Consider the following 16,865-nt stretch of genomic DNA (forward strand, 5'->3'; position numbering starts at 1 on the left):
CAATAATATTATTCTTAGATTTATATAAATAATTATAATATAGTAATAATTACGATATTAAAAATTTTACAAAATGCTTACTGCGCATTAAACAGAGTTTATGAAAAGAACTCTAGTGCCGTTTTTAAAACGACAGCTATTAGAGGATTAAGATAACGCATAGTCTCCTTCTGAGTACAGTAGAACTTAGCCATAGTTAATTGATTCTTAAACCCAAACTACCTCGTACTTACCTATTTAAAAGTTTGACCCAGTTTCTATTTTTTACTAAACCTAATCATAATTACCTTCTTAAACTGATTAAATGACAAACCTAAAGCTTTAACTCTCATAAACTCACAGACAAAATTTAGATTCTGCTTTGAAGATGTTAACAGAACAGCATAAAACGACTATAAATTCACTTAATGATTGTTTGACTTCAGAAAGAACATCAAGGGAAAGCGAAAACAAATTTTATACTACTTAAATTTCCTCCCTGTAATAAAAACTTGAAGCTGCAGAGATTGATAAAAGATGCAATTTGTGTTTTTCGTGCTAAAAAATAACTAAAGAAATCAATGAAAAATATGTAGCTGATAGTGAGGCGCATATTGATGTGCTAGAATAGGAAAATCGTGATTTGAAACGAAATTTGCATGTTTTACAGCAGAACTAGGAAGAATTAATTGAAGAATGTAGAAATTTAGGATAATAAAAAGATAAATTATATGCGAGGATTTAAAAATTAGAGTAAAGTACCGTTTTATATTAGTAGCTTATTTAAAAACTTTAGAATATGCAGCGAATTGGTAACTATGGGGGACCTAATAACTTGTATCAATCAATTTTATCTTCAGGAAATACTGGGTCTACAGGTTAAACTAGTAGTTCAATAGGATCCGAAGGAGTCTTTTAAATATAAAACTAGTATTAATAATAATAATAAGGAATGCAAGCTAAAATGGTGGCCTAGTAGTAATAAATTTAGTTGGCTTTATAACAAATGTAATAACCATCAGGATAATAACTACATTATAATTAATTTATTCCAACAGGCTTACCTAGTGTGCAGTAATAATAACTGTCAATGTAGCATTTAATATAATAATAATTACCGCAGTAAATGATTTTTACTCAAGATACTACTCCACCAGCGGTGCCCCATTTTTAAATTCCTACATAATAGTACTTGAACTAGTAGTAAATATTGACAGCTGATTAAAAATAGTTATAATAGTAATTAGTATAGTAGAAACATCAAATTTTAGAAGACTAGTAAGCGTAATCTTTATTATAGCCAGATTTTTCAGCTGAAGTACCAAATAAGCCTAATCGTGAATAGTCGACTGTAAAAGATTCTTAAATTAGTAAAATTTAACCTATATTGGATCTTTCAGATTCTGATAATGTACCAATTCAATAAGAAAAGCCAAAAGGATTTTTAGATATCATTAAGAGCATGACAGATGTTTCAGATGATAGGCCTTCTAGTGTAGTACATAATGAAAACTTGTGTCCAGAATAAGTAATTCCATAAGTTGACGCTGCTAAAAAGCTAATTAGTAATACTAATCCTCCAGGCACGTTATCATTAAATGAAATTGTGAATAGTTTACCAAAACTTCCACCCAAATAACCAAGTCATCCGAATTAATAAGTATAAAAAGAGCAAGATGATGACGATTTTGATGATTTTGATGAGTTCGGTAGCGATGATTTTGATTCACCTGGATAAAATTCGCCGCCAAAAATGGCACAAAAAATTTTCAGTCCTTAAAAATAATAGGAAGTTAAAAAGTATGATCTTAAATTTGAGACTGAGTCTATGAGCGAGATTAGCGATCCATTTGGTGGCAGTATTGATTTAGGTTTTTGACTGATAATTATTATTATTCAATACTAGGACATAATAAATGGTTTTACTATTTAAAAATAAGTATAACTAATTTTTTATAACCATGTTTGCAAAAGTAATACTCATAATAATTTTTGAGTAATAATTTTATTTAATTAGTAGCCATAGTATTAATAATATTATAAAACTTATAAAATAAGGAGTTTAAATAAAAATAGTCAATAAAATATATAATATTGTAGTAATTCATTCCTTTATGTAGTCAAGTATTGTTTTATATGCCTTTTTAGTACTCTTTTCATTTAATCCTAGCATCATTTTTGCACAAATAGCACATTATCGTACATCTAATCGTTTTCTAAGAACTGCGGCTGCCAATTAAATTGGATCTGGATGCTGCGAATCATCTAGTAATTATTAAAGGTATTGTACTGCATCTGAGTCTGTTAGTAACTTAGGATTATACATTCTCAACAGCTTTATATCAATATCATATTTTTTAAGCGATGATATTGCGATTTTTCGACGAATTGTAAAACTAAGCATTTTCCAAAATCTAAAATGTATATATTTGACTATTTTCCCTATTATAATAAGGAGAAACTAGAAAATATTATTTTAATTATTTTAATTTATTATATATGAATATATAGAGTGCTGAAATGTGTACAGTTTAAATAATATACTAAGTAATAATCATTTTTATCGTTAGTTTACTTATCTCTACAGATCTACAAATACTAGAATATGGCATATACCCCTGTAAACAGTGGTATTGTTATGACCAAACGAGTTGACAAACACATAAATTCCATATACAGCTCATCGATAAAGCAACTTATGGGTGTGATGGAAATCGCTGAGAAAATAATAATCAAATCTAAAAAACGAAATTCCCTCTATATAATAACCTTATTAAATGATTTTTGTGATATATTGGCTAGTTTTCACAAGAAAAATGTAAGAGTATCAGAATGTGTATATAAGTTAGGAGAACTTTGGGAACTAATTAATAATGAATGAATTCATTTAATTTTTAGAAATTTTTATTCTGCAAATGACAGCATCACAAACTTAATATAAGTATAAATAATAAACCATAAAATATTATCATCAATTGAAATATTTCTATTATTTTATTGTATATATTTTTGCAATATCTTTAATAAATCCTTATATGATATGATAAGATAACATAATTATTAATTCTTTATCACATAACTAAATTCAGCTCCTAACTATTTAGATATTATAAACATAAAAAGAATTAAAATGTTAATCTAAATTGGAAATAAATTATTATACTATATTTATAATATACTTAGCAAAAATATAAAATGCTGAGTGTAAAACACAAAGCACTAATATCTAACGCTTTACAATCCAATAGCCCATCTAAAATTACTCAAGCTTTAAATTTTATAAATAAAACTAAAGATCCTCACCTGATATTAAATAATCTAAAAACTATATCAATTGAGAATGAGTAGCTATAATTACAGCTTACTGAATCACAAGATTCTAGAGAGATACTTGATGAAATTAATTCAGATTTGCATAAAAAATTATCTTCATAACAACGTGAAATATAAGATTTAAGCAAAGAGATTGGATTACGTGCATCAGATTTAAGATTACAAATAGGTTTGCGAGAAGAAGTTAAAGAGATAAGAATTAAAATTGTAGATAAAGATGTATTAATTAATTAATAAAAAACTGTTATTAATAGTTTGAATCAGCGATTGTTGTCTGTTATGGCAGAAAAGTAGCATATTGAAAATTTATTAAGGTTGACTTAAGAATCATAGAAGAGTATTTAAGAGGTTTTTGATAAGGTAAATTTTCAATCAATGGATTAAGAAAAGATGATATAGCGGTTGCAAGGATCTTTAGAATCATCTATTAACCATAATAATTAGATGAATGATGTTGTTAATAAGCTAATTTTAACATTAACTGATAATGATGATATTATATCTAGATTAAGATATAGTAATGGGGGTCTTGAAAATTAATTTTAGGCTGTTATGTAAGGGTTACTCAATATATAATGCACAAATAATTAATAAGAGAAAATAATGAAGATATAATAGGTTGAGACGGTTAGGGCTCGAAATGAACTTTTTAAATAATAAGTTGAATTTGGCTAAGTTTCTGATGTAATAATGTAAGAAATTAAAAATGCAGATCATAACATATTTTTATTAAAAAGATAAATTGATGGATTATAAGTATAGAACCAGACACAATTATTAATAATCGAAAGCTAAAAACTAGAGAGCAAATAATCAATAAATGATATTTCTGATAAATCTAATATAATATAAGTACTTTCAACAAAATTAACAAAATTATAAGAATAATAATTTGACTAGGATAAGTTATTAGCACTACAAACTGCTTAATCTTAAAAATATAAGGAAGAGATAATGCTTTTTAAGACGTAAAATTTATCTTCTAATAGAAATTTAGAAATTGAAAACAAAAATTTAAAATATTAGCTAGCCAGATATTAAAAAATTTAGGATAAACTACGAGGCAGAATAGATGATTTGAGTTGTCTATAAAGCATGAATGAGTTAGATAATGTTTCAAAAACAGATATGACGTTTAACATAGAAGAAAACAATGAACCTGTAGTAGATTTATAGAATAATACTAATAGTAAGCTAAATAGTATATTAGACAATTAATCACAGGATATTGGGTTTTAAACTCCCAGACTTATGTTAGAAGAAAACTAATCGTATAGTATACCAGAAAATACAGATACAATCACTGGATAGCCACATTCTAATAGAGTATCTCAAATTTAATAATTTATTTCACCTAATGTGTAAATTCCATAGATACCAAAACCTAGATTGTAAGTGGAAAAATAGTAATTCGCAGTAAGTACTTTATAATCCGATTAATAAATATCTGAGTAAGAAGAATATTAATCAATCAACTAATAAATTAAAAATATAGAAAATTAGCTAGAAAGCACATAGGGAGAAGTGGAAGTTGTTGAAGGCTTGCGTACTTAGTAGATATAAAATATATCATAATAATCTATACCAGATCTTTTAAATATAGAAAATTCTAGGTAAGCTAATTTTTACTAACAATCAACTGTAGATGAAACAATATTGTCTGATAATTAGAAAAACTAACAATTAGATATGAATATGGTAAACTCATAATATAATATTGATGAACCTTCTATGTTAGACGTTGGTAAGAAAAGCATCGGAGAATTTGATAAATTTCTCAGAAAGGAAAGTAATATTTAGTTAGAGAAAAAATAGTCATAATAACGAGTTAATCCTTTTGAACAAGAATCTAATATAGATGCAACACTTCTAGAGCAAGAATACTACAGCAGGTTAAATTAGATCCAGATACCGGATACTTCTTCTCTCAGTCCAAATTCCGTAGATGTTTCTTATAACCAAAATAATTATAATAATGATATCAGCTATGTTGAAGGAGTATTTATACCTAAAATGGAAAAAACTGGGGCTATCAGAGATCCATAGCCTTTATAAGAAGAATAACCAGAATAAAATGAGTTCTTTAAATAACAAGCTCAGTTGAGGGAATTACGAAAGCAAGGTTTTCAAGTCAAGTGAAATCGGTTTTACTTAATATTATTAGCTATTTATGTTTTCAAAGTTTTATATAAAACTATATTATTGTATTATACTAAAATAACTATTTTATTTTAATGGCTGAATAACTGGACTGTTCTGAAATACCATAAACTTCATACAAACTGGTGACTTAAGTCGGAAAAGGTGCATTTTCGCGTGTATTTCTAGCTTATACACCCGATTTCTAAAGGCGTGCTGTGAAAAGAATCCGTTTAACAACGAAACCCCATATGCTGTTAAAAGAGATTGAGTATCTTCGAAAATTAACAAATAAACCGTCAATAGTGCAACTTGTGGACATCAAATTCTCACCGTAAACTCTTTAAACCACAGTTATTACGAATTTTCTGTCCTCAGACGAATTTAAGAAGTTGTTGCCAAGTTTTACTCCAAAAATGACGTAAAGCTATATGTTTCAGCTTCTACAAGGCCTTTCGCACCTGGAATCGGTATCTGGAGGTCTCTTGCACCGTGATGTGAAACCAGGAAATTTCATGTTCAACGCAACGACCTCCCAAGGCATGCTAATCGATTTCGGCCTCGCGCAATCGTAGCGAGAGGCCAAAGAGTTCGCTATTTTGCGTACGAAATAGGCACCGCTAAACCCGCCGCTGGAACGCACCAAAAACCTACCGCAGTTCATCAACAAGAAACAGGTCCAGACGACACCGATTCCGCCGCAGCCGCACTCAGGAACGCACGGCTACCGTGCACCAGAAATTCTGCTACCGGTAGCGTACTAAACGCCAAAAATTGATACCTGGAGCGCTGGCGTCATCCTGCTGCAAATTCTAACATCCAAGACGTCAATTTTCCGTGGCATCCCGAACTTGGATGTCCATGAAATTCTCGCTATACGCTCTATCATGGGCGCGGATCGCTTCGTGCAGTCCATGAACGCCATTGGGGCCGACTTTGCGCTCACAGCAGCCTCACCGCAAAACTTGGCCTTTTCAATCGAGGAGCTCTCACAGCAGTACAACCCAGAGCTCTTCGCAGCTATCGACTTTTCTGTATTCGAGCTCTGTCGGAAGCTGCTCGAATTCGATCCCAAAAAGCGTATTACAGCATCGTAGGCGCTCCAAATGCCGTTTTTTAAGCGAAAAATGGCAGAAAAAACACTATTCAATGGTGATTTTCAGCGGAGCGTGATAACGCAGATAAGCAATCTAAAGGAGTCAGATAATGTGGTTTTTTGTTTAAAGAAGCGATGTAATGATATAAGCGAGATTATTCAAATCAGTAAGAGCATGTAGGAGACGCTGCTGGATGACTACAGCAAGCTCGGTGGTGGGAGTTTGAGCTTTCAAAAGGAGCTAATCAAGGACATTGAGAAAAATGGGCGGAAACATCGACTGCTACGGGGGTAAGTTACGCCTTTTGGTTAGGTAATCGAGCGTAATGTGTAGGTTTTTAGCATCGACTAGAGCCAAAAATGCGAGCTGAAAACTGTATAGCTGAGTGCAAGTTCATCATATTTGGTGGACGAGAAACTTTCAGAAAAGAGCATCCAGCGGGCGAATTTAGACAACGAGATGCGCCAACGTGCTGTACGGAACACGAGTGTACGGAGGCGGCTAGATGCCCAAATTCAATCTATAAAAGTGCTAATTAAGGAGCTTTTAATTTAGTAGTAAAAAGTTAGACGCGAAGCAGAATTGTACAGGAGAACTTTGATTAACAGCAAATATATTCATTTTCAGTAGGTTGTGATATAAGACAATACCTACCGAAAGGATATTTAACTAGAAAAATATGAAAATATAGCTTAAATAGGCAAACTGAATATAAACAGATAGCTTGAAATGAATACAGTAAGGTACCAGGCGTATGATGTAGCGGTTCCGATTGTTGAATTTCAGTCATCAGCGAGCGAGGCGGTGCATGTTAATTCATTGCTCAAAGATCTTACATCTTTGTCACATTAGCTTGTACTTAAAAAATCAGCAGTTATACAGGAGGATTTCGAAGACAAGTTGGTGCATAATACAACATTGACAAAAGATCAATTTAAAGAATATCTTAATCTACGTGATAGTAGGCGAAAGTACAGTTAGTTAATGCTTTAAATTACTTAAAATGATACATAAATCGAGGATTTAAAATAGCAGAAGCATCTCATTTAGGGATAATAAGCGTTCTATGAAAAGTCATCCAGTTATCAGTAATAACTTATTTAGATTACCGCTTCTTTGTCCGATATTCAAGAAAAAATCAACTCGATGACTTTCTAGACGAATTCCCTGTATTCTCAGTTAGATATTATTACTTTTGATCATCCAAATCTTCCTCAAATTGTACACAAAATCCACCCTCAAGTCGAAAATTTCTCGGACACCATAACGCTGTTAGAGGAATATTCTGGTATGAATCCATACTACTCAATTGCAGAGGCAGACGAGAATATTTCGAACAACGATCGTGCTATAAAGAACTAATAAGCTAAACAGCGATAATATAATAACAATAAAATTCGTAGAAATTTGCGTACTTTCGAACATAAAAATGCAATGTAACAGTCAGATACATTGCATCGCTTATATGATACCGTTTCCGTTCCAATCAAAAATATGCTTGTCGACTAAACTCCTAATATTATTGCAGACTAAGAAACTATATAAAGCTATATTAACCAAAATTTGTAAAAAATTTTGAACGGGCCCTCAACACCACTCCCAAAGTGTCTTATGCGTGTTGTTCTTACAGCCTTCACTCGGCAGTAGACAAGTTCAAAATTAAGTAAAATACTAAATGGAAAACTCTCTCTTTATTATGCAAATCCAGCCTAGCTCTTCGCAAATGCAACATTTGAGCCTTCAATGTTGTACTCTTCACTTTAAAATGCTAATATTTCGCAGCGTAATAAACTTCGTTCTGTGCTGGTGAGACTGGCAAACACTTGTACTTTTTACGTTAATTCATCACTAGCGCGTAAAGACTTGATATTGGCTTGTTAGTGTGCAGGAGGTGTTCCTGGTGTTCCCATGATCGCTGGAAAGGATAAAAAATAGGAAGTGCATTTGGATGAGTTTGCTGAAATGTACCCAAAGAGCTTTGCATACGTAGAAAAAATTTATTAATAAAGCGTTAAAAATATTGTCTAGAGGCCAGATATGCTTAATAAGGCAATTGAGGAGCTAGAGGATGCTGAAAAAGCCATAAAGGCTCGAATTTTCGAAATTTCAATCGAGGAATTATATTAAAAGACTAAATAGAAATGGTTGGATGATTTACGAACTGGAATGCGTGAATATGGACCAGATTTCGTTCGGTAGATGAGTTAAGGAGTTAGAAATAATTAGGAAATACGTAACCGAAGATAAATTATTAAGAAATATGTTAAGTGATATTATATAATAAATATAAACAAATTGAAAAATAATGCCTAATTTTGATTTTTCAGATTCTGAAGAGGTTAAGGATATTTAGATGAATCCTTATAGTCATAATTACACTAAACTAGATAAAATTGGTATCTTTTCTTTATAGACTAACTATTTTGATGCTCTGGATAATATATAAAATTAGCAGAAGTAGTTAACACAATCTGAATTTGATTCAGATTACAAGGTGTAGATCTAATCGAAAATGAGAGCAGATCCATAAAATGCATCAAATTTTATTACTAATGAAGTGAATAAACTTGGAAATGAGTTTAAGATTTTTTCTAAAAATTATGTAAAATCACTTAGAGATATAAAGTAAAAGCTAAAAAAATAATTAGATAATGTAGAAACACCAGGAGGAAGTTAATCAGTTCGGTATTAAATTTCCGAAATAGAAAAGATTTTGCATAGTATTAACGAAGCATTACACAATAATGATAAAATATAACCTGAAGAAAAAGTATAAATTATTCAGAATAGTTTTATTCAAAATATTAGTAATAGTTCTAAGACAATATTAGAGGATATATCATTTAAGATGCCTTTAAAGCCTAAATCAGAGCTTTTTTATAGCCAAGTTGCTGAACGTAATTTCTTCACCAGAAAACATGTTTATCCAATTGCTATGCCATAGTCTTTGTATCATAGTAACGGTAAATATAAAGTTGAAGTATATTCTCCAGATATAATTTTCAATACTACTCATATACCTTTATCATGTATTGGCTAATAAATTAAAAATATTCTAACTCTACCATCATCTGAATTGTCAGATTTCTAGGCAAATTGCTTGTACGCAACATTTTTATATACTTTGAAATATCATTCAGATATTATTTTCGACAGTTAATAGTTTATCGATATGCCCAAGTAACTATTATCATTATAATACTATATTCTATCTGGAGAACCAAAATATGTGTTATTAGAGGGGTAGTTTTAGATCTCAAGAGGTATTATAACTTCAGAAATGATAGGTAATATTGCTATAAGTTATGAGTATGATGGCCCATAATTGCCAAAAGGAGAAGTAGAAAGATTAAAGTAAGGGTCTAAGTTAGTACGGTTTAATTATGAGTCTATAGTGCGGATTTGGGGGAGGCTGCTTAATATTGTAAGACGATATGTTATGACTAGAATATGAGAGGTAGATTTAACAAAATTAAATTATGATGATTATTATTTTCTATCATTGTTATGTGTTCGGTTTATCGTAAGATTAAAATGTGTATTTCCTGGTTTTATTAAATAGTAATCAGTATCTCTTATTTGCAGATGTTAAAAAATTTATAATTTAATTATTTATATTTAATTAGACAATAAGGCTTTTAACTTTTAATAATTTTATACAATTAAATGATTGTGAAAAACAATATTTTATTTTTATTTTCACAACAATATCAGCAAACCCACAACAGAGATAAATTTATACTCAAATATTATTATTTTTAGAAGAATATAAATAAAATATTTTACCATTCCCATGTTCTTTTCTAAATGGGTATTCCACAATTTTTCCGTTGGTTGCAGAAAAGATATCCAAATATCATATCTGATAGACCCTAGCTACCTATTGATAATCTATATTTAGATTTAAATGGTTTAGTACACCCTTGCTTCCACCCTCCAGAGAGAACAATACTCAATGAAGATTAAGTTTTCTAAGAAATGTTTATTCTGATGGATAAAGTTATAAAAGCAGTGAACCCGTAAAAATTAGTTTATATTGCAGTTGATGGTTGTGCACCTCGGGCTAAACTTTAATAACAAAGAAAACGTCGTTTTATTTCTGCATATGAGAAATAGTAAAAAATTATTGATTTAAAAAAAGATCTAGGTGAAGAAGCACTTAAAGAATATTTAGATAATTCAATGGATTAAAATTGCATTACTCCTGGTACAGAATTTATGGTTAAACTTAAAAAGGCATTAGTATATTATACTTCTACAAGATATACAGTTAATTTTATTTTAGATGATTGGTCAACTCCAGGAGAAGGAGAACATAAAATTATGTCTTTTATCAGGTCATAACGTTCAAAGCCAGATTACTCAGTAAAGACTTCTCATTGCATTTATGGTCTTGATGCTGATCTGATCATGCTTGCTCTATCTTCTCATGAACCAAATTTTTTCATATTTAGAGATTATATTAATTTTGACAAATAACAAACACTATGCAAATATTGTGCATAATTGCTAAACAATAAATCATAGGCATAAGATGTTATTGCACATATTGCTGGAAACTGTCCAAATTTTAAGCATTTAGGGTAACCACCAATAGCAAATTCTCATAAGTTTTTCTCGGTTAATATTTATACATTCCGATAATATTTATTCTAAGAATTTAATTGTCCGGCAAACTTTGAACGTATATTAGATGATTTTGTATTTTTATGCTTCTTAGCTGGGAATGATTTTCTTCCACATATTTCATGCTTGAAAATTGATGATGGAGGTATTATTCGGTTAATATAAGTTTATAACCAAAGTGTATTGCCTACTAAACGTTTTATTACAGACTCAGGATTTGTTGATTATCAAATTTTTGCTGTTTTTATTTTTGAACTATCAAAGGCTGAAAATACTATTTTAAGAAAATTATGGAACGAAAAAAGAAGATACAAAACAATTATGGTGGATAAAAAAATTAGAGAACTATCTATGTAGATTGAAAAATTATAGCTTGAAAATGCCCCTTAAGAAGAAATTGACCGTTTATTTGTCAAAAGACACAAAATGATAGAAAATCCAGATATTTCATAAGAAATGCAAGATTATAATATAAAATTTGAAACTCAAAAACTTGACGAAAATGATACCTAGAAAATCCTCCTTTAGTACATATCTGTATAATCAGATGTTTACAAGCCTGATTTTAAAGAAAAGTACTACAACCGAAATATCAAAAACGTCAAAGATGCATGCCATTCATTTTTAAGAGGTATGTCATGGGTGTGCCACTATTATGCAAGAGGTTGCAATGATTGGGAGTGGTGTTATGAATTTGATTTTGCACCGCTAGTAGAAGATCTTATAATTCATATTAAAACCTACAAACATGAACCGTTCAATTTGGCATCTTAGCCTCTCCTTCCTTACTAGCAGCTTCTAGCTGTACTACCACCAGCATCTGTATAGCTTCTGCCAGCTGCATATAGAAACTTAATGTTAGATCCAAATTCACCACTAAGACCATTTTACCCAAATAGAATTGTATGCGATGCTTCGCATGCACATGCTCTTTGGGCAGCTGAGATTTGCATGCCACCAGTTGATATCGGAAAAATTATTTCTGAGAGCGAGAAATGTACTCCAAACCTAAAAGAGTTTGAGATTGATGCCAATAAATTTAGAGATCCTGTTATTATTCTTATGAAGAAAAATGAGTTTTTAGATACTAGTATAGCGAATTTAGAGTAGAATTAGACTAACTTTTTCAATTAAAGTTGTGCATAATCTTATTCTGGATACTATAAAAAGGAAGCTTTTGAGGTAGTTTAGAACACCTTTTTGGTTTACAGAAACAACTTTAAAGCTATTTCTGACTTTTATTGTTAAAAGAACGATTCTGGGGACTCATTTTATTCATTTTAACCTGAAAAGCCAGTATTTAACAGCAAGGTGCGTCTATCTTTCAGTAACTGCAAAGTTAGCCCAGGGTTTTAGCTAAGTAAGTGTTATTTACCTGACTCGCTTACTACTGGATTCAACTTGAGCTCATGGCAGTCATCATTGCAAAAAAGATAACGTGATGATGATAGTATTTGGAGAGTTTAATGATCTGATAATATTGACTTTTCACTCTTTGTTCATAGGAAGCAATTTCCGCTGACTATATCATTTGCACCAGTACATATAATACTGGTCTTGATCTGGTCGGCTTGTACACTACCACCGTTCTAAGATGTAACAACTGTGCATATTCGCCTGTTAAGTCCGGCTTAAATACAGTATTTGCTCAAACAGAATCTGCTTGCACAATTATTCACTGGTATTTAGAGTTTATCCACAGTTATAGAAGGAATAGAAACAGAGTTTTGGATGGTAATATTTTTAGTGATAAATTGGTTACAAGTTGCTGAAGTATGTGTTGAATTACCACCTTAAAACATTGAAGGAGCTAAAATGTTGGCGGTCGCAATATTTTAAGCTGTTGCAGTACCTGTAAAGGTTGTCGTTGGAGCTGAAGTTGACAGTGAAGTTGCAATTATATCAAGAGATAAAGAGGTTGAAATGTTAGTCGAATTCATTGTCAGAAAACTGTGAACAGTAAGAGGTACAAAAGATACTATTCCGATAGAATTAATATTAAATAACGGAGTCGCTGCTTAAATAACAGTAGTATTTGAAGCTGTTGTTAAGGTTTAAACCTCCGTGGACTAAGCAGTTATATTAGTTCCAGTTAAAGAATTAGCTGTTATCGAACCAGCAATAGTGAAAGATGGCATGGAAACACTACATCCAGCACATTACACATTCGTAAACTAAGCATTGGCTGATGTGAAAGTTTGAGAGTTAGCTGTTTATAAATTCGTAGTAGCGTTAACTGTAAAATCTAAGCCTCTGAAATTGAGTTAAGGTAGATTTAATGGCACTTGGGATGTTGTAGAAATTGTAGAAATTCCATTAACAAATTGTACCTGATTTTGTACTGTTAATTATTGTTAAATAGTAACTGGAAGAGTAAGAGTTACTTCATTAGTAATAGACAATGAATTTGTGATTGACAGTGATTGTGGTAAAGTTAAAGTGTTGCTGGTGAAATCTTAAATATTTGATAGTTAAGTTGTTGCTGTCGTGGAAGTAAAGTCTTAACAAGCTATTGGGTTAATTGCAGTAATAGTTGTTAGAGTTGAAGTTTAAGTACTTATATCATTAGTTGTAAGTGTCGTAAAATTAATATTCTGTTGATCTAGACCAAATAACTGTACGTTTTAACTAAATTCTAAAGTTTAGTTGAAAGTGAATGAGTTAACGTTCAAAGTATTAACATTTAGCGTATCAACAGTCAAATTATCCACATTGAACAGATTTAATACCCCTTCAGTCTAATTTAATGTTCCAATGACACTAGATTGATAGGATCCATCACTTGATGTTAAATTCTAGCCATATAACTATTGTGTATATACGGAAAATTGTGAGTTAATTGGTAAGCCTAATTTTTAGAGTTGGTTCTATTTCTAAGTTACTTAAACAGAATTGATAAATTGGTTGATATCAGCTTCAGATTGAACAGATGGAATTCCTAGAAACATTTATCCTCGAACACTCATATTGTTAATAATTGCTGTTGCTGTTATTTAATGGGTTAAATAACTAGCTAAAACTACGTCAATTATAAAAAATATTATAATAAATGCTAATAATAATATAACACATGGGCCCATCTCGATTGTATTATAAGTTTTTCCCTTTTGTCTTATTGGCTCATTGTATTATGTATTAACTAGTGGCGTTTAAACACTTTCATAACTATTCTCACTATATTCTGATTCAAAAGTCTATTACTAATATTATTATATTGGATATATAACCGCTGGTTATATTTCTTAATACTTTTAATTTACCATATTTTGAACACCAAAATCTGCATACTTCAGATTGAAATAACAAGCAAATTCAATTTTTCCCGCTCTTTACACACAACTTCCATCATCTTTCAACCATTCTAATGCCTTACTAGATTTTAAAAACGTAAGATCACTAATCTCCAATTATTTTTATATTTTTTCAATAGCTGAAAGTGCGAAAAAGTTTTGTGATTTTGAAAAAAAATCTGAAAAAAGTTGAAAAACATATTAATTCATTGAAAAAGCTGTTAAAAATGCAAAATTTTCATTACAAATTGCAGTCCGAAGAGGTAATGATTCCTAAGGACTGAACACAGATATTATAGGAGGTTTAATTAGTTTAAGTTAATTTTAACATTTCTAACAAGATTTTTAAACTGGAATACCGACTTTATGAGTCAAAAGCAATGATTCCTAAGATTAACAAGATGGACAGGCATATATCCCTAAAAAGAAAAAGCTGATTAGTTCAGGTGGAATGGTTGAGATTACTGTTGAAAAATTAGTTATTAACTAGGTTTAAATATTCATCGGAACTAGCTACTATAAAATATTGACATCTAAAGATTAATTATCTTAGGTTAATAAAAGTAATTTAATCCATTCCTATTAGCATAAATTTTGTGTCTGAATATTCTATATATTAAATTTTGTTATTTTTATTGCCGTGGACAATAGTCGAATAACACCAGTAATCAAACCATAGTTATCATTAAGTATTTTGTATGTAGATGCTGCAATATAATTGGTTTGATCTAATATCTTAGGTTTACCAAATAAATTTTCCATTTTATTAAATTTTAGAATACAATTATGTGATTATATATAATTTAAATAAATATAATGAAATTATATACTTAACACTATAATAAAATACTACAATAACTATTAAACTTCACTAATGCCGTTAGATAACCATTATGATAAAATAAAATAGACACAAAAATAAATCATAAATAACTTAAAATTAGCAGATTCAGCAAGGTTATAATCCCTTTCTACTGATTTTAAAATATAAAATACGTTAAATACAGCTTAGAACCAATATAAAGCACTACTACATCGTACCCAAACAGTTTTAGCTAGGAAAGAAAAATTATCTAGAAGACATTTAGAAATATTAGATGATGAGCGAGAAAGATGCCAGACACAACCAACAGGGGAATCTGAGTTTAATTAATTATTTCCAGACGAGTTTGTAGGAGATTCAAAATTAATAAGGTAAAAAGAAAAAGATTTTTACAGTAACTAATAATCTAAAAAATAATTACAAAAAACATCAGAATATGAATAACTTCTAAAGAATATTAAGTCATCTGATGGTAAATTATATGAATCCTATGTTAAAAAACGCAATACTTAAAAGTATACTCATTATTCAGATTTTCTAATCGATATGGATCAACTATCTGTTATTGATTAGATTAACACAACCAAATAGGTTAATATCTCATAAATAGAAGTTTGTACTTAACGCCGGGATCGATTAGCAGAGTTGACCAAACTTTAGCCTTAGAATAAAACTTTTTATAGAGCTGAAACTGAATCACCATAGTGCCGTGAAATGTCTTAATAAGAAATTTTCAAAGCAGCTTCAAAGCTTTAATTATTTTTCCAGCTAACTGGATTTTTTAATAAACTAAAATAAGAAACGATTAATTACTTAAAACAAGACGAAAATACTTAGTAACGCCAAAATGTAAGTAAATATTAAAGCCACCTTAGAATGATGCGTTTTCTGGAAGACTATTAAAATGTACCAGGATTGAAACCACGAAAATGAAATTTTAATTACATTTTTCACTTCATAAATCATAGTCTGGCCATGCTCTTTAGTTTCCAACACTAAGTTATTTCAACATGGCCCGGCGCACGTTTTCTATTGTTTTACATGCAGGAATAAGACCCCTATGAGCCATCATATATTCTAATTACTCACCTTTCAGCTTATCACCTACTGTTGTAATAAGTATTTTTCGGATTTAAATATTTGTAAATTGCTGCTTACAAAGTTCTTCAATACGTCCACGAGTCATGGCACTCATTTTAAGTTGTTTAAGGTCTGCTAAGGCACCTGGAAAGTGACCAGAATGAGAAGTAGCACAAACAAGTTTCCAACCATTTGACTCTAAACGGCATACAACTTGATGACCACAAGTCTTGTTTCTGCATTATAATATTGCTTACCTCTGCCCAGATTTAGATGTGAATTGAGTGCGTATTTTGTAGTGTACGCAATTTTGAATAAGCTGCGTTTGAATCCACTCTGATAACATCTAGTCTGCTGTTATCGCAGTAGATGGTAGAAATTAAGGGAAGGCTACTGGGAAAAGGATATCAGGATCTGGATTATCAAAAACTGAATGCAATGTTTTTGGTTCCATTTAAATTATTGCACAATACCAATATAATAAATGCTTGGAAATAT

General features: G+C 30.5%; 9 protein-coding genes across 9 annotated transcripts; 6 read left to right on the forward strand and 3 right to left on the reverse strand. All coding sequences in view use genetic code 6, as the record gives it.

Moving 5' to 3' along the window:
• Positions 1–73: 73 nt before the first annotated feature.
• Positions 74–1,858, forward strand: SS50377_22006 (uncharacterized protein; the record flags this gene model as incomplete). Its single annotated transcript, XM_067905898.1, has 1 exon — positions 74–1,858. One exon carries the CDS (start codon positions 74–76, stop codon positions 1,856–1,858), a length of 1,785 nt encoding a protein of 594 aa, XP_067767215.1.
• Positions 1,859–2,083: 225 nt separating this feature from the next.
• SS50377_22007 (uncharacterized protein) lies at positions 2,084–2,383 on the reverse strand (the record flags this gene model as incomplete). The annotated part of the gene is made up of 1 exon (XM_067905899.1): positions 2,084–2,383. The coding sequence occupies one exon, from the start codon at positions 2,381–2,383 to the stop codon at positions 2,084–2,086; it is 300 nt and encodes a 99-aa protein (XP_067767216.1).
• A 791-nt stretch (positions 2,384–3,174) lies between these two features.
• Positions 3,175–5,451, forward strand: SS50377_22008 (uncharacterized protein; the record flags this gene model as incomplete). Its single annotated transcript, XM_067905900.1, has 1 exon — positions 3,175–5,451. The coding sequence occupies one exon, from the start codon at positions 3,175–3,177 to the stop codon at positions 5,449–5,451; it is 2,277 nt and encodes a 758-aa protein (XP_067767217.1).
• Positions 5,452–5,546: 95 nt separating this feature from the next.
• On the forward strand, positions 5,547–8,819 carry SS50377_22009 (Kinase, CDC7; the record flags this gene model as incomplete). The annotated part of the gene is made up of 1 exon (XM_067905901.1): positions 5,547–8,819. The coding sequence occupies one exon, from the start codon at positions 5,547–5,549 to the stop codon at positions 8,817–8,819; it is 3,273 nt and encodes a 1,090-aa protein (XP_067767218.1).
• A 34-nt stretch (positions 8,820–8,853) lies between these two features.
• Positions 8,854–10,002, forward strand: SS50377_22010 (uncharacterized protein; the record flags this gene model as incomplete). The annotated part of the gene is made up of 1 exon (XM_067905902.1): positions 8,854–10,002. The coding sequence occupies one exon, from the start codon at positions 8,854–8,856 to the stop codon at positions 10,000–10,002; it is 1,149 nt and encodes a 382-aa protein (XP_067767219.1).
• A 353-nt stretch (positions 10,003–10,355) lies between these two features.
• SS50377_22011 (5'-3' exoribonuclease 2) lies at positions 10,356–12,644 on the forward strand (the record flags this gene model as incomplete). Its single annotated transcript, XM_067905903.1, has 1 exon — positions 10,356–12,644. One exon carries the CDS (start codon positions 10,356–10,358, stop codon positions 12,642–12,644), a length of 2,289 nt encoding a protein of 762 aa, XP_067767220.1.
• A 29-nt stretch (positions 12,645–12,673) lies between these two features.
• SS50377_22012 (uncharacterized protein) lies at positions 12,674–15,226 on the reverse strand (the record flags this gene model as incomplete). The annotated part of the gene is made up of 1 exon (XM_067905904.1): positions 12,674–15,226. The coding sequence occupies one exon, from the start codon at positions 15,224–15,226 to the stop codon at positions 12,674–12,676; it is 2,553 nt and encodes an 850-aa protein (XP_067767221.1).
• A 112-nt stretch (positions 15,227–15,338) lies between these two features.
• On the forward strand, positions 15,339–16,220 carry SS50377_22013 (uncharacterized protein; the record flags this gene model as incomplete). The annotated part of the gene is made up of 1 exon (XM_067905905.1): positions 15,339–16,220. The coding sequence occupies one exon, from the start codon at positions 15,339–15,341 to the stop codon at positions 16,218–16,220; it is 882 nt and encodes a 293-aa protein (XP_067767222.1).
• Positions 16,221–16,242: 22 nt separating this feature from the next.
• SS50377_22014 (uncharacterized protein) lies at positions 16,243–16,821 on the reverse strand (the record flags this gene model as incomplete). Its single annotated transcript, XM_067905906.1, has 1 exon — positions 16,243–16,821. The coding sequence occupies one exon, from the start codon at positions 16,819–16,821 to the stop codon at positions 16,243–16,245; it is 579 nt and encodes a 192-aa protein (XP_067767223.1).
• Positions 16,822–16,865: the final 44 nt, after the last annotated feature.

This window comes from Spironucleus salmonicida, chromosome 2 (genome assembly GCF_000497125.1).
Source record: "Spironucleus salmonicida strain ATCC 50377 chromosome 2, whole genome shotgun sequence".
Lineage (NCBI taxonomy): Eukaryota > Fornicata > Diplomonadida > Hexamitidae > Spironucleus > Spironucleus salmonicida.